Consider the following 21,854-nt stretch of genomic DNA (forward strand, 5'->3'; position numbering starts at 1 on the left):
GTGACTGAGTGGTGTTTGAATGCAGGATTTATCTCTGTAGATCAGATTAAATCTACCTTTGCTCTGATTCAGCCCAACGAGGTGATTTTGTTATTTCTGGAGTTTTAAAATAGAAATCTGCAGAGACGTGCGTGTGCTGGAGATGAATGTAAGCCATGACGTCATCTGCTGGTACAGAAATGCTTGAACAGCGGGACAATGGCCCAGCTGGACCAGTTTGTTCTGTTTCCTTCTCTTCTTTGCATCAGCGGATGTTCACAGATGAACTGGCCTCAGTGAGCGGCACTACGTCAGAGCAGGTCTGTACATTCTCTGCCTTCTCTCGTGATGAATCACCTGGAAAAACATGCTGGTTGCTTATTGAAAACATGAAAGGCCAAAAGATGTCAGGTTATTATTATTGCCTTTGGAGAACTGAAGTTAAATATTAAAAGATATTCTCCTGTAAGAAACAGAATAAGTCTGTAAGTCAAGTGACGTGTGAAGTATTTTTGGCCCTTTTCAGCTGTTCGGTTTTTAATTAAAAACTTAATTTCCAGTTTCTACTTCATCCTTTTATCACCTGTGAGATCTGTGGCCTCTCTGGTTTTAATAAAAGCAACACTTAGCATAGACTCTGTTGAAATGTTAGTTTCTGCGTCTGGGTGCAGCGACCTGCAGCTTCATGGATTGTTCATTACAAACGTCCTTTTCGAGCATAAGATGGTTCATAAGTAGGGCTGGGCAACGATTAAAATGTTTAATCTAATTAATCACATGATTTCCCTGATTAATCACGATTAATCACATTTGTACGCAAAATCCAAAAATGAATCCAAAAGTAGCGTATAGCTTTTAGCATTTAGCTTTATTTTAAATGTGCTGCCATATGAATGAAAGTGCCGTAACATTTGTTGTGCAAACACACTTTTAACATCAGCATCTTTCTGTAGTTTTTATGTAGAAGCCTCGCTCCACTGTCTGTTTCCTTGAATGACTTGCTGCTATCAGTTGTGTGTTTTGCCTTTAAGTGATATTTTAGACTGGAACTACTACGCTGAGAAGACAATTCAACTTGGCAGAGTTTACAGATGACTTTGGTTCTGTCGACTCCGCCGTCTGGAAGAACTTTAAAATGAAAATGGCCGAGTAAAAGTTCCGTACCCTTCTCCATGTTTGGTGGATCCGCCGATTACTTTCTTTTCCTGTTCCACAGCAGACAGCAGCAGACTTTTACAAAATAAAAGCCTGTGAGCAACAGACTTTTACAAAATAAAAGCCTGTGAGCAAGAAACTTTTACAGAATAAAAGCCTGTGAGCAACAGACTTTTACAAAATAAAAGCCTGTGAGCGACAGACTTTTACAGAATAAAAGCCTGTGAGCGACAGACTTTTACAAAATAAAAGCCTATGAGCAACAGACTTTTAAAGAATAAAAGCCTGTGAGCAACAGACTTTTACAAAATAAAAGCCTGTGAGCAACAGACTTTTACAAAATAAAAGCCTGTGAGCAACAGACTTTTACAAAATAAAAGCCTTTGAGTAACAGACTTTTACAAAATAAAAGCCTTTGAGTAACAGACTTTTACAAAATAAAAGCCTTTGAGCAACAGACTTTTACAAAATAAAAGCCTTTGAGTAACAGACTTTTACAAAATAAAAGCCTGTGAGCAACAGACTTTTACAAAATAAAAGCCTGTGAGCAACAGACTTTTACAAAATAAAAGCCTTTGAGCGACAGACTTTTACAAAATAAAAGCCTGTGAGCGACAGACTTTTACAAAATAAAAGCCTGTGAGCGACAGACTTTTACAAAATAAAAGCCTGTGAGCGACAGACTTTTACAAAATAAAAGCTTGTGAGCGACAGACTTTTACAATAATAAAACCTGCGTTAACGCACGATAAAATATTTGTCGGCGTAAAATAATTAACAAGTTAACGCGATAATAACGAGTTAACTCTCCTATTCATAAGTGCACCTGGAACCAAAGGTCGATGATTGACTTTGTAGTCCTGTGATCAGACCTGTAGTCGTACGTCTCGGATGAAGACAGAAGCCAGCTGATCACCAAATGAAGTGGCTGCTGCTCAGAACTTTGCAGGTAATTTTACTCCGTTAGGAAGGTTCGGCTGGACCCTCCTGCTCCCTGTGCACCTGTATCACCATCACCTGGCCTGTGGGAGTCATTGGCTCCCTCAGATTAAATACTCCCTGCTTCCCTTCACCATCGTGTTCTCCCATCAGTCTGTATTCTGAGTTCAGCCCTCAGAAATCCTGCATCTGAAGGATCAAACTGTCCTGGATGAGTGCTTCTCTCTCAGAATACAGGCCTGGTTGCTGGCCTCCTCTCTGCTTTGAAGACAAAGTAAAAACGTCTTTAATTCACTGATCTTCTGTGTTTTTAATCTTTGAGATTTTTATGCATCTAATCATCTCTTATTTCTTTGGTTTTCTTACTTTTCAAACCTTTGTCTCTGCAGTTTTTCTGCTGTAAAGTTCTTTGGGTTACACTTTAAAATCTAGGAGATCCTTTCTCAAAGCTGCCCCCAGGCTCTGGAATAAGCCCCCCGTCCAGCTGCGTCTTATTTCTGACCCGGGCCTCTTCAGATCTAGGCTAAAAACCTACTTATTTAGGATGGCTTTTAATACCCAGTAGTATGATGACACTTTTATCTTATTTGATCTTAATCGATTTTGTTGTATTTTATTGTTTTTATTTGTTTTTACTTCTTCTTCTCTTTATTTATTACCTGCTGTAAAGCACTTTGGTACACCGTAAGGATTGTCTGTAAAGGGCTGAATAAATAAAGTACATTTACATTTACACTTACACTTGGGTTCTAAAGAGTTCCAGAGAACACATCCCAGCTGAAAAAAGCAGAGAAAATGCATTTTAAAAAGACACAAATGTTCACAGGGAACGGAAATACTGCAGGAAATGAAGTAAAATACCTTAAATGGAAAAGTTGTTTGACGTGAGGAGGGACAGGTGAGGTGTTGGGTGTGTCGGTGGACAGGTGTGTGACACAGAAAAGGAGGGGCAGGGCAGGTTATTTATGCTGGAGCTGATCTGAAGACGTTATCTGACAGTTATGGCCTCACAGCTGCTCTACGTGGTGACGGTGCTGGCTCTCCTGAATCAAGGTAAGAATCTGCTCATTGCACACCTGGATCGCTTTGAGCCAGAGTTCATGTTAATGAAGGAAAAGGTGTCACAACACAGAATAACGATCAGGAAAGAATGTAAAATAAAGCGTCACACTGAGCTGCTGCTGGAGCGTCCGACCGGTGTTCATGTCGTGGGTTTAAAAGTTTGTTTTCCTCTGATGTGATGGGACAAAGAGGAAAACACCGAGAATTGGGAAACTTCTCAGAGATCTCAGTGGTCCTTTCAGGAGAAACCTGCTGTTCAGTCAGGAATCACAGCCTCTGTGGGGGGGTTCAGGACAACTTCATCTGTCTCAGAAGTTAAACACTTTATTTCAGGAAGTTTTAAAAACACATTTAAGGTAAACACTAGAAACGTGTGCATACCTTAAATGTGTTAAAAACTTCATGAAATAAGGTGTTTAACTTCTAAAAAACTATTTATTTCAGGAAGTTTTTAACACAAATATAAATTCCTGATCTGAAGGACCTGTTCATGACATCTGAGCATTTATTTGTGATGTTTCCACATTTATAGATATAAATAAATAAATATGACTGAGCAATTTTATCTGCGATATATATCAATATTTCGTTTCCCCATAAAGTGTGTATTTTTCAGCTGCAAGGTTTTTTATTTATTTATTTATTTTAATTTAAATCTATTCCTTTTAAAGCAAACTTTATTGAAAAGTCAGACGTTACAATTAGGGAAAACACAGAACATTAAGGTAATACAATACAATGCCAGGGGGGGTCACATTATACAAAACAGTGATAAATTGATAAAAATGTTATAAAGTGCACAGCTCTCACGTGTGTGACATGTTCGTTTGTTTCTGTTTGTCTGGTATGTGTTGTCCTTCCGGTTCAAAGGTCGGACCACCGGTCCAATCAGCGACTATTCATGTCAAATCACACTGTCCCTTTTTTTCCCCCAGAAAATGATGTAAGTGTATCGAATCAAATCGAATCGAATCGAATCATATCGTATCGTATCGTTGGCTGAATATCGTGTATCGTATCGTGAGATTAGTGTATCGCTACAGCCCTGATGACTGTGGTGTAATCTGTTTACTGAATTATTAATGTACGCTGAGCTTGTGCTGCACTTTAGTGGTTTTCCTTCATGAAACAGAAACTAGACAGATTTATTTGTTAAATACATTTTTACTTGTTTTAAACTGTTCCAGAGTTTTAAAAAGGTTAATTGAGCTTCTAACTGATTTCACCACTCTGTTAACACCAGCTTTGAACCTTTACAGCAAACCAATCCTTTTTGTTTGACTTGTTTGCTTTTATCTTTCAGAGTCACAGTCACAGTTGAGTGGTAAGTCAAAGCTTCTGTACATAAAGCAACATTTACAGATTTAGACTCTTTTTATTCTTCCTGCTCAGAGCAGACAGATGATTTAATGTGTGTGTTTCCTCAGATTGTGGCCAGCCACGACTCAACAGCAGGATTGTTGGAGGACAGGTTGCTCCTGAAGGCAGCTGGCCCTGGCAGGTCAGTCTGCATACCTCCGGTCACTTCTGTGGAGGATCCCTCATCAACAATCAGTGGGTGCTGAGTGCTGCTCACTGCTTCTCAAGGTGAGCAACACGGGTAGAGCTCATAGAGCTTCATAAGCCCCTTTCACACTGCCAAATAACTCGCATTTAATTCGCGAATTTAGCGTGTCCACTGTTCAGCCCGGGTCCGCGTTCAGACTGCCGACCCGGGCTGCCGCGTCAACTCGACTCGCCTTTCGACCCGCGTCGGACCCTAGTCTTTTTGCCGAGCCGAGTTTGATGTGAACACAATTGATGCGGGTCGCACGTGGGCGTGGCGTGAGGAGTTTAAAAGACAGAATGGACAGCTGATTCAGAACAACAGCGACAGGTGAGGACAAGTTTTACTCTGTTTTACTTCAAGTTCGAGACATTTTTTAATATGGCCAACTGGGGAGAGAAGGAGGTCCGCGAGCTCCTCAGCCTCCGAGCAGAGGACGTTATTTACCGTCACATTTCGGGGACTATGGTGCTTTTGTATTCTCCGCATATGTTCTTCGGCGGCATCCCACGTTGTAACCATACACACCCCGTAAAATAACATCTCCATGAACTGCATATACAATTGCAAAAACGAGTCCTCAAGGTGCCCCGCCATCGTTGGTTTGAAAAATTTGATGCAGACAGGTGTATTTAACCCTACCTCCGACGCATGGCTTGTGCCTATGTCATTGTACACGCCCAGCATTTTATGTGTTTCGTGTGACGCTCTGCCACTAGGCAACGCCCCCTGAACTCGGCTTCAGGCGACACGGATCAGCTAATACGCCAAGCTTTCACATTGCTCGACGCGGGACGAAGTGGCAATTTGGACCCGCTAAGGTAGCGGATCTCAGTGTGAAAACAGTTATAGTTTATCAGTTTCTGATAAATCTGGTGTGATGTTCTTCAGGTATCCAGTAGCAACAGAGACACAAGTGATTTATTCTGAATCATCCAAGTCAGGGAGCGAGTTAGGAATAAAACACCCCTCTGAAAAAAAGCTCAAGTCCTCCATGTTTCTCATTATTATATCATATTATATATAATATTATATCATTTTATCTCATAAACCCCAAAGAGGACAGTGTCTTTGTTGTCATTTTGCTTGTTTTACTGGCTGTTTTTGGATGTTTTGTGTCTCTTTGGGAAAAACTGTAATTCTTGAAAAAAAAAACATTTATCCTTGAATTGTGTTAAACCAAATCTCAACATTTAAGCAAATCATGCCCTCCTGACAAATAATGAAGTAATATTTTTTAGTTTCCCCTGAAACTCTTTGGAGACCCACTAGAATAGATTCTGGTCCAACATCCAGCGGCTCAGGGGGGAAAGCGGTGCACCGTCAACACCGTGTATGGTGAGGGCGGGGCTCTGCTGACCTCAACCAGGGATGTCTTGAGTCGGTGGGGGGAATACTTCGAGGGCCTCCTCAATCCTACCGACACACCTTCCGATGAGGAAGCAGAGTCGGGGAGCTCGGACGTGGGGCCTCCCATTTCTGGGGCTGAGGTTGCAGAGGTGGTCAAAAAGCTCCTTGGTGGCAAGGATGAGGTCCGTTCCGAGTTCCTCAAGGCTCTGGACGTTGTTGGGCTGTCTTTAATGACACGTCTCTACAACATTGCGTGGACATCGGGGGCAGTGCCTCTGGACTGGCAGATTGGGGTGGTGGTGCCCCTCTTTAAAAAAGGGGACCGGAGGGTGTGTTCCAACTATAGGGGGATCATACTCCTCAGCCTCCCTGGTAAGGTCTATTCGGGGGTACTGGAGAGGAGGATCCGTTGGATAATCGAATCTCGGATTCAGGAGGTGCAGTGTGGTTTTCGTCCTGGCCGTGGAACAGTGGACCAGCTCTATACCCTTCGCAGGATCCTGGAGGGAGCATGGGAGTTCGCCCAACCGATCTACATGTGTTTTGTGGACTTGGAGAAGGCGTTCGACTGTCTCCCTATGGGACTCCTGAGGGGGGTGCTCCGGGAGTATGGAGTGCCAGACTCCTTGATATGGGCTGTTCGGTCTCTGTATGACCGGTGTCAGAGTTTGGTCCGCATTGCCGGCAGTAAGTCGGACATGTTTCCTGTGAGGGTTGGACTCCGTCAGGGCTGCCCTTTGTCACCGATTCTGTTCATAATTTTTATGGACAGAATTTCTAGGCGCAGCCAGGGCGTTGAGGGGGTCCGTTTTGGCGACCTCAGAATCGTGTCTCTGCTTTTTGCGGACGATTTGGTTCTGTTAGCGTCGTCGGGCCGTGACCTTCAGCTCTCACTGGAGCGGTTTGCAGCCGAGTGTGAAGCGGCTGGGATGAGAATCAGCACCTCCAAATCTGAGACCATGGTCCTCGGCCGGAAAAGGGTGGAATGCCCTCTCCGGGTCGGGAATGAGATCCTTCCCCAAGTGGAGGAGTTCAAGTATCTCGGGGTCTTGTTCACGAGTGGGGGACGAATGGAGCGGGAGCTTGACAGGCGGATCGGTGCGGCGTCTGCAGTGATGCGGGCTCTGCACCGGCCCGTCGTGGTGAAGAAGGAGCTGAGCCAGAAGGCCAAGCTCTCGATTTACCGGTCAATCTATGTTCCTACCCTCACCTATGGTCACGAGCTGTGGGTAGTGACCGAAAGAACGAGATCGCGAATACAAGCGGCCGAAATGAGTTTCCTCCGCAGGGTGTCTGGGCTCTCCCTTAGAGATAGAATGAGAAGCTCGGTCATCCGGGAGGGGCTCGGAGTAGAACCGCTGCTCCTCCGCATCGAGAGGAGTCAGATGAGGTGGCTCGGGCATCTGGTTAGGATGCCTCCTGGACGCCTCCCCGGGGAGGTTTTCCGGGCCCGTCCCACTGGGAGGAGGCCCCGGGGAAGACCCAGGACACCTTGGAGAAACTAAGTCTCTCGGCTGGCCTGGGAACGCCTCGGGGTCCCCCCAGAAGAGCTGGAGGAAGTGGCCGGGGACAGGGATGTCTGGGTTTCTCTGCTCAAGCTGCTGCCCCCGCAACCCGACCCCCAGAGAAGCGGAAGATGATGGATGGATGGATGGATGGATGTTGTGCAAATGACGGTTTCATCATCCTTTAAAATGTCACTTCTTCTGATCTCAGTGAAGAACCATCAGGCCTGACTGTGTTTCTGGGTCGTCAGAGTCAGGAGGGATCCAACCCTAATGAGGTGTCTCGGACAGTGTCACAGATCATCCGTCATCCTGACTACAACTCAGGAACTAACTTCAACAACGACATTGCCCTCTTGAGGCTGTCTTCATCAGTGAATTTTACCAACTTCATTGCACCTGTGTGCCTGGCAGCCTCAAATAGCACCTTCTTCAGCGGCGTTGACACCTGGGTCACCGGATGGGGCACCATTGGAAGTGGAGGTGGGTCATAGAATGGAATAAAATACTAAAATAGGGGCTCCTTGATAAAAAGCATGTCTCATGTTGGCAGTGCCAACAGTGATTGCCAGTTCGAGTCCTGACTGTACCGATCATTGCTGCTTATCCTGCATTTTCTTTCCTGTCTCTCTCCACTAACCTGTCGATAAAGGGATTCAGTTACATTAAATTATTTTTTAAAGGTTGACAATGTGCTGGATACAATGTACTAAATGCTTTTAGAGAGGAAAAACACTACACTAAAGTCAACATGTGGATAATTTATCTTCATTTGAAACTTTCAGTGTATGTTCTCATGATGCAGCCAAAGGAAAGGTCTTTAAAAATGACCTCTTATGTATGTTTTGTGCTTTTTTGTGCGAGGTGTTATTGGGATGTATGAGACAGGATTATATTTATTTAGGGCCGGGCAATGATTAAAATGTTTAATCTAATTAACCACATGATTTCCCTGATTAATCACGATTAATCACATTTGTACACAAAATCCAAAAATGAATCCAAAAGTAGTGTATAGCTTTTAGTATTTAGTTTTATTTTAAATGTGCTGCCATATGAATGAAAGTGCCATAACATTTGTTGTGCAAACACACTTTTAACATCAGCATCTTTCTGTAGTTTTTATGTAGAAGCCTCGCTCCACTGTCTGTTTCCTTGAATGACTTGCTGCTATCAGTTGTGTGTTTTGCCTTTAAGTGATATTTTAGACTGGAACTACTACGCTGAGAAGACAATTCAACTTGGCAGTGTTTACAGATGACTTTGGTTCTGTCGACTCCGCCGTCTGGAAGAACTTTAACATGAAAATGGCCGAGTAAAAGCTCCGTACCCTTCTCCATGTTTGGTGGATCCGCCGATTACTTTCTTTTCCTGTTTTACAGCAGACAGCAACAGACTTTTACAAAATAAAAGCCTGTGAACAACAGACTTTTACAAAATAAAAGCCTGTGAGCAACAGACCTTTACAAAATAAAATAAATAATAAAACCTGCGCTAACGCGCAATAAAATATTTGTCTGCGTTAAATAATTAACGAGTTGACGCGACAATAGCGAGTCAACTCACCCAGCCCTATATTTATTCTAATCAATTAATGGAAAATGTATTATCTTATAACTTAAACAAGTTTTTAACAGTAGTTTTGGATTCTTCGGCGTCAGTGTAACGTTGCATTATCAATGCTGGTATATTGACTGGTGCAGGCCAAGCAAACACAACACATTTTTCTTGGTTATTTTCTTAAATACAAGTGTATCTTTGCTCTTATCCCAAGACTTGGAACTCCAGGTGACCGATACTTTCAGTGGAAGAGTACCAATCATTACCAACTACTTTTACTGCCAGAATGGACCAACAAAGAATTTAAACTTCAAAAGAAACTAGCACAGTCACAATACATTTATTCATATTCTGTATGGTGGTGGATGGGTCAAAGATTTGACCTTCAGTGGGTCTTATTTAACTGTATTTCTGTCTGTCCCCTTAGTGCCCCTTCCTTCTCCACAAAACCTGATGGAGGTGGAGGTGCCAATTGTGGGAAACAGACAGTGTAAATGTAACTATGGAGTGAACGCAATCACAGAGAACATGGTATGTGCTGGGTTAGCTGAGGGAGGGAAAGACGCCTGTCAGGTAATCATTTTGACCTGTTTTCATTAAATTTTTACCTCTTACAAAGATTAATTCTCCTTACTTGCTCTAACCAAAATGTTTCTGGTCTTGAAGGGAGACTCAGGAGGTCCGCTGGTAAGTAAGCAGGGCGGTCGGTGGATTCAGGCAGGCATTGTTAGTTTTGGAGCAGGATGTGCTGAGCCTAATCTACCAGGAGTTTATGCTCGAGTGTCCCAGTATGAGACATGGATCAACAACCAGATAACAAGTAACCAGCCGGGTTTTATCAGCTTCACATCCACTGGGACTGACAGTGACCTCAGCGTCTCATGCTCAGGACTCCCAGCCATTACAAACACAACCACTACCACTACAGCAGCTACCACACCAAACACCTCCCCAACATCTATAACAACCACTAAAAACGACTCTACAACCACAACCACACCAAACACCTCCTCGCCAACATCAACAACACCTACAACAACCACTACAAACGACTCTACAACCACCACCACACCAAACACCTCCTCACCAACATCAACAACACCTACAACAACCACTACAAACGACTCTACAACCACAACCACACCAAACACCTCCTCGCCAACATCAACAACACCTACAACAACACCTACAAACGACTCTACAACCACAACCACACCAAATACCTCCTCGCCAACATCAACAACACCTACAACAACACCTACAAACGACTCTACAACCACAACCACACCAAATACCTCCTCGCCAACATCAACAACACCTACAACAACCACTACAAACGACTCTACAACCACCACCACACCAAACACCTCCTCACCAACATCACCAACACCTACAACAACCCCTACAAACGACTCTACAACCACCACCACACCAAACACCTCCTCGCCAACATCAACAACACCTACAACAACCACTACAAACGACTCTACAACCACCACCACACCAAACACCTCCTCACCAACATCAACAACACCTACAACAACACCTACAAACGACTCTACAACCACCACCACACCAAACACCTCCTCACCAACATCAACAACACCTGCAACAACCACTACAAACGACTCTACAATCACCACCACACCAAACACCTCCTCACCAACATCAACAACACCTGCGACAACCACTACAAACGACTCTACAATCACCACCACACCAAACACCTCCTCGCCAACATCAACAACACCTACAACAACCCCTACAAACGACTCTACAACCACCACCACACCAAACACCTCCTCGCCAACATCAACAACACCTGCAACAACCACTACAAACGACTCTACAACCACCACCACACCAAACACCTCCTCACCAACATCAACAACACCCGCAACAACCACTACAAACGACTCTACAACCACCACCACACCAAACACCTCCTCACCAACATCAACAACACCCACAACAACCACTACAAACGACTCTACAACCACCACCACACCAAACACCTCCTCACCAACATCAACAACACCCACAACAACCACTACAAACGACTCTACAACCACCACCACACAAAACACCTCCTCACCAACATCAACAACACCTGCAACAACCACTACAAACGACTCTACAATCACCACCACACCAAACACCTCCTCGCCAACATCAACAACACCTGCAACAACCACTACAAACGACTCTACAATCACCACCACACCAAACACCTCCTCGCCAACATCAACAACACCTGCAACAACCACTACAAACGACTCTACAACCACCACCACACCAAACACCTCCTCACCAACATCAACAACACCCACAACAACCACTACAAACGACTCTACAACCACCACCACACAAAACACCTCCTCACCAACATCAACAACACCTACAACACCCACAACAACCACTACAAACGACTCTACAACAACCACCACACCAAACACCTCCTCACCAACATCGACAACACCTACAACAACCACTACAAACGACTCTACAACAACCACCACACCAAACACCTCCTCACCAACATTGACAACATCCACGACAACCACTACAAACGACTCTACAAGCACTACAAACAGCTCTTCGCCAACATCAACAACACCCACAGCAACCACTACAAACGACTTTACAACCACACCAAACACCTCCTCACCAACACCTACAACAACCACTACAAACGACTTTACAACCACACCAAACACCTCCTCGCCAACATCAACAACACCCACAACAACCACTACAGACGACTCTACAACAACCACCACACCAAACACCTCCTCGCAAACATCGCCAACACCTACAACAACCACTACAAACGACTTTACAACAACCACCACACCAAACACCTCCTCACCAACACCTACAACAACCACTACAAACGACTTTACAACCACACCAAACACCTCCTCGCCAACATCAACAACACCCACAACAACCACTACAGACGACTCTACAACCACACCAAACAGCTCCTCGCCAACATCAACAACACGTGCAACAACCACTACAAACGACTCTACAACAACCACCACACCAAACACCTCCTCGCCAACATCAACAACACCCACAACAACCACTACAAACGACTCTACAACCACACCAAACACCTCCTCGCCAACATCAACAACACCTACAACAACCACTACAAACGACTCTACAACCACCACCACACCAAACACATCCTCACCAACATCAACAACACCTACAACAACCACTACAACAAGTCCTATTCAAAGCACCACACCCAAAAGTCAGTACCTGTCATGTTCGTATTTTGTAAAAATTAAGTTCTAACCTTTGACCATCTCTCAAAAACCTATAATCAGTTTAACAGCTTTTTGAAATGTGCAATGTTTACACAAAACGGTAGCTGAATTTTTTTTGTGTTTGTGTGGGTTTGAATAATGTCTGTGTAAACAAAATGGATTTAAATTTATGGATCCGATCTATAACATGTTCTATGTTTCTTTGCAGCGGTGGTCTGTGGACAAGCTCCACTGAATTCTCGTATTTTGGGTGGAAGCTCAGTGGCGAGGGCCGGCGAGTGGCCGTGGATGGCGAGCCTGCAGAAGAATGGACAGCATGTGTGCGGTGGGACGCTGGTGGCTGTGGACTCGGTGATGAGCAATGCAAACTGCTTCTCAGGGTGAGTAGATGACATTAGATATTTGGCTAGTTTGAATGATGAAATTAAAAGTTAGAACATCAAAGTTATTACAGCTGATCCTCATGATCACCACACACCATGAACGCAAATGAAAGAAAGCTACATCCTAAAAAGCAAAAAAAGGTCCAACTTCTTTTTTAAATCAGGAAGATGTTTTCGGTTATTATTTGTCCTAATTTAGTTTGTCTTCTCACCCACAGCTCCCCTGTAGCATCTGAGTGGACGGTCGTGTTGGGTCGATTGAAGCAGAACGGATTAAACCCCTTTGAGGTGTCACTAAGTGTAACAAACATCACTCTGAGCAACCTGACGGGATCCAACGTCGCCGTGCTGCAGCTGTCAGCCCGACCAACCCTGACCAACTACATCCAGCCCATCTGTCTGGACAACGGACGAAGCTTCCCTGTGGGCTCGACATGCTGGATAGCCGGCCGGAGATCCGGGCAAGGAGGAGGTGAGTCTACAGCATGAATACACAATGATACAATAATTCTAAACTGTTACAGATTAAACTTGAAGACCAATGCACTTCAATGTTATTAAGTTGTTGTTTTTTTCATTCAAAACTTTAAAAGAGCAAGTTCTGCAGGAGATCCAGACCTCGATACAAAACTGTGGGACTGCATCAACAGCCGACAGCATTTGTACAGGACTGTTTACACTGGAGCAGGTACATTAAGGGATTATTACAGATCGCAACCAGCAATCATCTCTTCATGTTTTTCATAAATGTGTTTCTTCAGACTCTGATCTGGATTTAATTGTGCTGCTCTGGCTGACTCACCAGCAGATTGGGGTGGTAATTCCCCTTATCAAGAAATGGAAGGTGTTTTCTAACTACAAGGGGATCCCACTATTCAACTTTGTTGGTAAAATCAGTGCTGGAGAGGAGTTTGGCTGATAGTTCAACCTGACAGTTAGGAATAATGTGTTTTTCTACACTGGTATTGGAGCGTTCGACCATCTCTATACCCTCAAGGATTCTGGAAGGTGCATTGGAGTTTCCCAACTACCCTACATGTTCTTTTTTTGGCTTGGAAAAAGTATAGAAACGTGTTGTTTGGGGTGTCATTTTGGAGCTGAATTGGGAATATGGTGTAATGGGCCTGTTGCTACTGGCCATTCCGTCAATGTGCACCAAAGGGAATGCTTTGGTTTAATGGTGGGATTTGGACCCCTCCAGGGTAGCACTCTGTAAAAAATATTTCAAGCCACAGCCAATGGGCAGAAACTGTCCAGTTTGGGGGGCTCAGGTTCGTATCTCTAGTTTTTACAGGTGATTAGGTCCTGTTCATTGAGCAGTGACCCCCAACACCAATTGGGCCAGTAGGGATATTTAATCCCCCAGTGTGTTCTGGGTCTCAGCTGACTCAACAGTTTTGCTCTGTGCTCCTTCCCGATGGTGAAACGCCTCCGACTACCTCTAAGGAGGACCCCAGCCCACTTTTTTCAAGGGTGCTCACATGAAACTACACAAGAAAATAGTCTGTGCATCATATATCGTGGAAGATTAGACAAACTGATTTCCCTTCTGTTTGTTCAGGGTGACTCTGGAGGTCCGCTCATGTGTAAGAGCGATGGTTCTTGGTTCCAGCCGGCCGTGTTATCGTTTGCAGGCTCGTCTAACAGGATGAAACGAGAGGACACAGTGATGGTCTTCGAAAAACTGACCCGCTTCCAGACCTTCCTGACTCGGTCACTGGGAACATTCCTGTCTCCGACCTCCAACACCAGCACCACCGTTACCACGGCCTCCACCACCTTGACCACCGTGACGACGACCAGCGGGAGCAGCCCTGTTCACTCCTCCATCCTCCTCAGCCTCCATCTCCTCGTCTTATCCTTGTGTCTCCAACTCTTCTCATAGAGGAGTCCAGTTTAATCTAATTTACATGATGTGTCAGGCACAAATGAATGTAAAAATATACTTAAATTTGCCACTTTATCGGCATAAACCCAACTGACTCACAGAGCACGAGGAATCAGCCACTCAGGGCTCCAGCTGTATATGTGCCAATAATCTTCTGGGCCTCTGTTGAAGCCTAGTTATCGATGTATATAAATGATGATGGGGTTATCCACAAGATCCTTTGGTTTCTCTGCTTATGTTAGTGTTTTTTTTTTTTTATTCCTCTTTCCCTTGGCTTTTAATACTACGTAGGCTGTTGATTTTATGTTCACTGATATATTATTTGGGGTGGGGTGGACAGTCTATTTATTTATTATGTTTTATTTATTGTATAACCCTTTGGAAACCTTTGTGTTTATTTAAACTGTGCTTTATAAATAAAATGGATTGGATTGGATTCTGACCGTATCCTCCAGCCAGCTTCATCACTGTATCTGTAATGATAGCCTGTTCATCGACCTACCTCTTATTAAGACATGATTTTAATGTTGTGAAGCATGTTTTTACCTGAAATTTAAAGCACTTTGCAGTATTTGCACTATGATGATAATAAAATGATGATGAATGTGAGTTTTGAAACCTTTATGAAACCAATAGATAAGACTCTTAACATTTAAAATCCTGTTAAATTGTTATTATTATTGTATTGACCTGCTTTATAAATGAAGGAAAATCCTTCCTGAGTGATCCAGTGACATTTCCTGCTGGGATGGTTCATTGATGATGATATTTAACCTCTGCTTGTGCTGTTGCACTGATACAAACTCCCTGCAGTTTGCAGATGACAGTGAGCAGCTCTTACTCTGGTGTTCGGACTCTAAACTGCATGTTTTATCTGCATAGAGTTTTATCTGCATGTCCTGCTCTATGTGGTATTTGTGCTGCTGATTGCCATTTCCAACCCTGCTGACAGATCTTTTCCACAGATCCAAAAGCACATGTCTTCACTTCAACACCAATCCTGTAAGTAGGTGAACAATGAGGGGACAGAAAACAGACTGTTTGGGAGGCAAAAGATGGATGGAAATGTTCAGTCTTCTGAAGTGATCATAGCTTTTGTTGAAGCTGAAGCAGATCTTGGGTCCAGGCCAGTAAAATCGCAGACTGGGGTCCTGTACCAGAAGACTTTATCTCTTGGAACGACAGAGTACAGAAATATGAGTCTGTGGGTCTATATACACTGAGATTTCCCCTTCTGTGAACACTGAGCTTCTGAGTGACGTATGTATATAAGGCCATGCAGTTCCCCACTTTTAAACGTCCAAACATTTGTAGTAAAGAACACCAGCGGGTCCTGGGTCTGCCCGGAGGCCTCCCCCCAGGGCAGAGATACTCATTGCGCAGCTCCTCAAGCTTTAATTGGTGGCTCACACTCACATAGTAGCTTATAACAATATGGTAACAATAACAAATGAATACATTAATACAATAATACATTTTTTCAATTTTTTTGAAGTATTAAGTATTTTTATTAAGTATTAATTAAGGCTTAATGGTGTTTCCTAAAGGGGGGACTGTTAAACCTGGCAACGCAGCCCGCTTAAACCACCGTCACACTTGACCGCAGAGCACGCTAGCTCCTTTAGCCAGAGCGAGATGCTGGCACAATGGATCGGTTTTTAATTAAAAAAGGGCAAAAACCAGCACAAAAACCATGCTCATCCTGAATGTTTCACTATGATTACAACAACAAACTACAAATACAACATGAAGAAAGTCAAGGACATGCATGCCAGCTTCCTCTCATCCCAGTTTTAAAGGTAAATGTGGTCTGAATTGAACATATATTGGCTGTGTTGTTTCTTTTTCTGTGGGATGTTTTATATGTACAAATGCATATTTGCAAAAAGGGGACTTTAGTATGTTGTGGTAAAAGTGGCTCTGCCCTTGATTTTGCTTTGCCAATGTGGCTCTTGTGAAAACAATAATGAGTATCGCTGGTCTTGGGGAACATATCCTAAACACCTCCCTGAGGCATCCTGACCGTAGCATCTCTACTCTGAGCCCTGACTGGATGACCAAGCTCCTCATCCTAACCCAAAAGGCCTCGGTATGCTTCTCCGTCGCTATCCGTCAATCCGACTCCGTGGTCACTAAACCTTTCAAAGTTCTCCGTCGGGCTGTTGGATACCCAAGGCAGTTCACCTCCCGATCAGTAAGCGGCGCTACGTTAGACGACCCAATCTGGCGACGTCTATGGTGAAAGTGGTTGACTGGTTGTTCACCTTCCGGCTCCGTTCCTCCTCACAGTGAACGATGGCGACCGAGAGAGAAAGACTGTTGTTGGAGTTGGAGCTTGTTGATGTTGAAATGCAAATAATTTTGACCAAATGTTGACCGGCACACAGTAAACTCTTTCAAAGATGGCGGCGTTGTTGCTCTGAGAGGAAGGAGCTAAACCGGGAAAGTGATTCCAGAAATGATGTTGTTAGCCGACCAATCACAACCCTTGCGGTCTCTGCGGGTCTCCGCCTCCTCGACGGATAGAAAGATGGGAATGTTGGCCGACCGACCATAAAGGCTGAGTTATACTTCTTTTAACTGCCCTTGCGCTTGCGTCTTGCGCGTATGTTAATGGCTCGAGACGTTTATACTTCATTTTGCTTTGTCGGCGGTTGCGTGTGCTGCGTGGCGATTCACCTCCAGGACAGTAGGTGGAGTAGCGGGTTTTTTCAATGACAAGCCTACTACGATGAAAGGAAATTCACCGCCAGGAGCTCTTTGGCAAGTCTCTCTTCCATAGATTCATGCTTCTTCTTCTTCTTGTAAATAGCCGGTATTTTGTCAGATTTTCAACACCTTGGGGGTCTAAACGACTACTTTCTCGCCTGAAAATGTTTCAAATGTTGCTAAAGTTATATATTTACAGAGTTTATAGCTTAAGGGAAATCAGCTTTTCAGGCCGGCTGATTTCGGCTCGGGCAGGAGTGAAGTGCACTGTGTGTAAACGCTCTGCATACTGTCAGATCGATCAAGTAGTAGGCGGTTTCGACCACAGCCAGTGGCTTGCGCTTGCGTCTTGCGTGAAGTTTAGAAAATTGAGGTGACACACGCAAGCACGCAAGGGGGGGCTTGCAACCGCGCAAGGGCTTGCGTTGCGTCTTGCGTTGCGTCTTGCGTTACCGACCATAAACCAGGCTTAAATCACCCTCAGGCTGAGCCCCAGCTACCCTTTTGAAGGCTACCCACATCTCCAGGACAGAGACGGGGGCTGGAATGTCGATCAACGGGTAAATCGACAGCTTCGCCTTCCAGCTCAGATTTCTCTTAACCACGACAGACCGATACATCGTCCACATTACTGCGACCCAATCCGGCTACTTTCTCCCTCCACCTGTGAACCAGACCCCCGAGATTCTTTAACTCCTCCCTTTGCCATGCATTCATCTCCAGCAGACTCCATCACTGTAACGCTCTTTTAACTGGACTTCCCAAAAAGAGCATTAAACATCTGCAGCTCATCCAGAACGCTGCTGCTGGAGTTTTAACCCGGACTAAGAGATCTGAACACATCACAGCAGCTTTAACATCTTTACTCTGGCTTCCAGTCAGTCACAGAATAGATTTTAAAAGCCTGCTGATGGTTTACAATCTGTGATCTGTTCAGAGAATATAAAGCCAGCAGAGCTCTGAGATCCAAGGACTCAGGTCAGCTGGTCCAGTCCAGAGTCCAGACTAAACATGGAGAAGCAGCATTTAGCTGTTATGCTGCAAACAAGTGGAACAAACTGCCAGTGGAGATTAAACTTTCACCAAATGGAGACATTTTTAAATCCAGGTTAAAAACATTTCTTTTCTCATGTGTCTATGCATGAAATCTGCACGCTATCTTTGAACTTATCTAGACTGTTGCTGGTTTTTAAATTAATTTAAATTATTTTATTTGTTTCTCTTTATATTCTTTATGTATTTTAATGCTTCTTCCACTCCCCGCTGCAATGCTTTTATTTTATGTGAAGAACTTTGAACTGTTTTGTACATGAAATGTGCTACAAATTTATATCATTCTCCCTTAGCCAGAATCAAAATAAACGGTAGTTTGACCAATCCTGTGCCACTTGAAAGAGGCTGTCGGCAGGGATGTCCCTTAAGCCCGACTTTGTTTGCTCTATTTATCGAGCCGTTGGCTCAGGCTATTACAGAAGTCCAGAACATTAAGGGGATCTGGTTTAAAGGCACAGAGTATAAAACCTGCCTTTATGCAGATGACGTATTAATCACTCTTTCCCAACCAGATCTGAGTTTACCAACATTAATGTCTCTCCTGAAAGCATTTGGTCATTACTCGGGTTATAAGTTAAACATTCATAAAACACAAGTTATCTCATTTAATTATATTCCCCCACCTCAAATAAATAACCTGTGCAATTTTAAATGGGAAAATAATATTATTAAATACTTAGGAATAAAAATTCCAAAGGATTTATCTACCATCTACGCAACAAATTATCCTCCAATTACAACAGAGATAAAGGCAGATTTGAATAAATGGAGTTTATTACCACTGGACTTGCATAACAGAATAGATATAGTTAAAATGAACATTTTACCACGATTGCTTTTTCTTTTTCTGTCAATACCAACAGAAATACTGCAAAAACAATTAATAGAATGGAGGAGAATGCTATCTGGGTTCATTTGGAGAGGCCTTAAACCAAGGATTAGGTATAAAACATTACAATTGTCTAAGGAAAAAAGGAAGTTTGGCCTTGCCAAACATAGAGAACTACTACAAATCTGCACAGCTCAGATACTTGATCTATTTGTGCGACCCATATTACAATGCCAAATGGAAAATTATAGAATTAAGCCAACTGGATATTCCCCTTCAGAGTTTGCTGGGTGATAGAAATCTATATGCATTGCACAAACAAACCTTAAGCGATTGGACAAGAACTCCCCTAAATATTTGGTTTGGTGAATGCCAAAAAAACAAACTGGAAAAACACATGAAAATATTACGTTGGGTAGCACGATTTTAAACCTGCCCAGATGGATGGACGCTTTAAACAGTGGCTCCCCAAAGGTATCACAACATACTGTCTTATTTCTGACAAAGGGACACTAGATTGCTTTCAAAAACTTAAAGAAAAATACGACTTAGAAAATCAAGACTTTTTCAGATACCTTCACGTTAGAGCCCATTTTAACTGTGATGTAAGCACAACAGAGGAAGCCAGTTCTGATTTAATAAACATTTTGATCGAGGCATATAAATCCAAACTAAACCGGAAACTGATCTCTAAAATGTACTCCTGTTTACAGTAATCTAATGGTACTTCTACTCTTTATGTTAAAGCTGCGGTCGGTAACTTTTTTTTAGTCATATTAGCTTGAACTGTCATGGGATTCTGGAAGTAGAATATTAAATAGGCTGTTTAGGAAAAATAACGAATTCTGTAGCTCCCTCTGAAGCCTGTAATCATGCTTACAAAAACCGAGCGCTGCCGGCTGTTTTTAACCAATCAAGTTAGGGTGGAGGAATCCTACCTGTCAATCACAGCTTGTGCACACGCTGCTGAGCGTGAGTCTGCCCCAGCTTGTGTGCGCTCACACTGGCGTGAACTCACGTGCACAACCTCGTCCACAGAGGGGGAGGGGTTTGGGGGGCGATTCTGAGCTTGTAAAGCCTGATTCTTACTCGGCGCAACCTCGCTTTGACCCATTCTTACTAGCTGGTCGCAAATGGCGCAAACGGTCACGTGACCCAAAATTCCGCCACGCCCCCCGTCGCAAGCTAAAAAATCCTCGCGCGTCGCAAGGTCGCGCACACAACTTTTTTTCCTGACTTCGCGCGAGCTCAACCGGAAACAGCTGACCAAGAGAAAGGAAACATGAACACCAGTCTCTTCTCTGTTCTGGTGCAAAGGACGAACAATCCACCTTCTCTTCTGTTTTTGCCGCAGCCGCTTAGCTCTGAGATACATATACAGTTCTACACCCAGAGTAAATTCATTCCGCATCAGATGTGCCAGCCTCTGCTGACGTGACACCACAGGTGGCATTGTGTATGCTTTTCTTCGTCCGGTTCTTCAGCTTGTTTCCACAACAGTGACGCCCGCTGGTCTGGAGAGAACTGCAAATGTGACGCATACTCGGCGCAAACTGCGCTTATGAGCTGAAGGAACTGTGAAGGGGCTGGCGCTTTCGATGACGTCATTAATGGTTCTCGAGCCAGAACAGTTGCGCGGTTGCGCCGAGTAAGAATCAGGCTTTAGAGGTTGGGGGAGGGACCTGAAAGTTGTATCAGTTCGAATTTTCCGACTTTAGACTCGCAATTTTGAAAACCCCAATACAAAAAAAAATGAGTTCTCTAGGTCCCCTATATGTCCCGCTAGGTCCCTCCAAAGCCAGCAGGTTTGTTTACAAAATTGCAGACCGGACCGGTAAAAGGTAACCAATCAGGTTACGAGCTGGGCTCTGCTGCCTGTCAATCACCGATTGTGCACGCGCGATACAAGGTAGGCTCGTCCCCACGCTTATTTATCTGGACTATTGAACTTCATTACGGGCTAGTCTACTTACTGTGTCTTCCATGATCGCAAATGACAGGTGAGTTGATGAATTGAGGAGTCGTGTACGCGCATCTGGCGTGCACGTAGACGTGCACGAGTTCTCATGTGTTTTGAAGGGGCGGGACAGGAAGTTGAATAACTTTTTATTTTTCGGTTAAAAAATAATAATTTCTTGCATTTTGCGACTACGGAGGTCACCGTTTTCAACTTCAAGCGTTCTGATAGATCATGTAAACTCTTAAAATGCCAAAAAGTAGGACTTTACGTTTGACAACAACAAATCTTGCAGACTGCAGCTTTAAATCCAAATGGGAAAAAGAAGCTAAAATAACCATTTCAGAAGATGATTGGTTGAACATTTGCAAAACTCAAATGAGTACTTCTAGCTCTGGTTATTGGAGGGAATTTTCGTGGAAGAATATAATCCGATTCTTTGTCACTCCCAAAATCAAACAGCTTCAGAAGCGTCAGACGAGTTATGGAAAGTGTTGGAGAGAGTGTGGTAACGCAGAGGCGGACCATTTCCACGTCTTCTGGGACTGTCCGATTATACAAACGTACTGGCGGGCTGTAGTGGTGAAAATTAACTCAATATTGGGCTTTGAGATTAAATATGATTTATGTACAATTTATCTTGGTGATATTTCCCCCA

The 21,854-nt window shown here is 43.8% G+C and overlaps 1 protein-coding gene across 1 annotated transcript; it reads left to right on the plus strand.

The window, feature by feature from the left end:
• Positions 1 to 3,021: 3,021 nt before the first annotated feature.
• Positions 3,022 to 15,257, plus strand: LOC142371868 (uncharacterized). Its single transcript, XM_075454610.1, has 12 exons — positions 3,022 to 3,126; positions 4,439 to 4,459; positions 4,563 to 4,722; positions 7,748 to 8,019; positions 9,524 to 9,669; positions 9,763 to 11,624; positions 11,757 to 12,265; positions 12,314 to 12,361; positions 12,586 to 12,757; positions 12,979 to 13,232; positions 13,354 to 13,448; positions 14,322 to 15,257. Exons 1-12 carry the CDS (start codon positions 3,075 to 3,077, stop codon positions 14,643 to 14,645), a joined length of 3,915 nt encoding a protein of 1,304 aa, XP_075310725.1. The 5' UTR covers positions 3,022 to 3,074; the 3' UTR covers positions 14,646 to 15,257.
• Positions 15,258 to 21,854: the final 6,597 nt, after the last annotated feature.

The sequence above is a fragment of the Odontesthes bonariensis genome, chromosome 21, assembly GCF_027942865.1.
Source record: "Odontesthes bonariensis isolate fOdoBon6 chromosome 21, fOdoBon6.hap1, whole genome shotgun sequence".
NCBI classification, from domain to species: domain Eukaryota; kingdom Metazoa; phylum Chordata; class Actinopteri; order Atheriniformes; family Atherinopsidae; genus Odontesthes; species Odontesthes bonariensis.

Coding starts and splice junctions, on each gene's coding strand:
- LOC142371868 (XM_075454610.1), top strand. CDS start 3,075: ATGGCCTCACAGCTGCTCTACGTGGTGACGGTGCTGGCTCTCCTGAAT. Junction 12,266..12,313: donor AACAACCACTACAAACGACT/CTACAACCACCA, acceptor CATCAACAACAC/CTACAACAACCACTACAACA. Junction 13,449..14,321: donor GACTGTTTACACTGGAGCAG/GTACATTAAGGG, acceptor CTGTTTGTTCAG/GGTGACTCTGGAGGTCCGCT.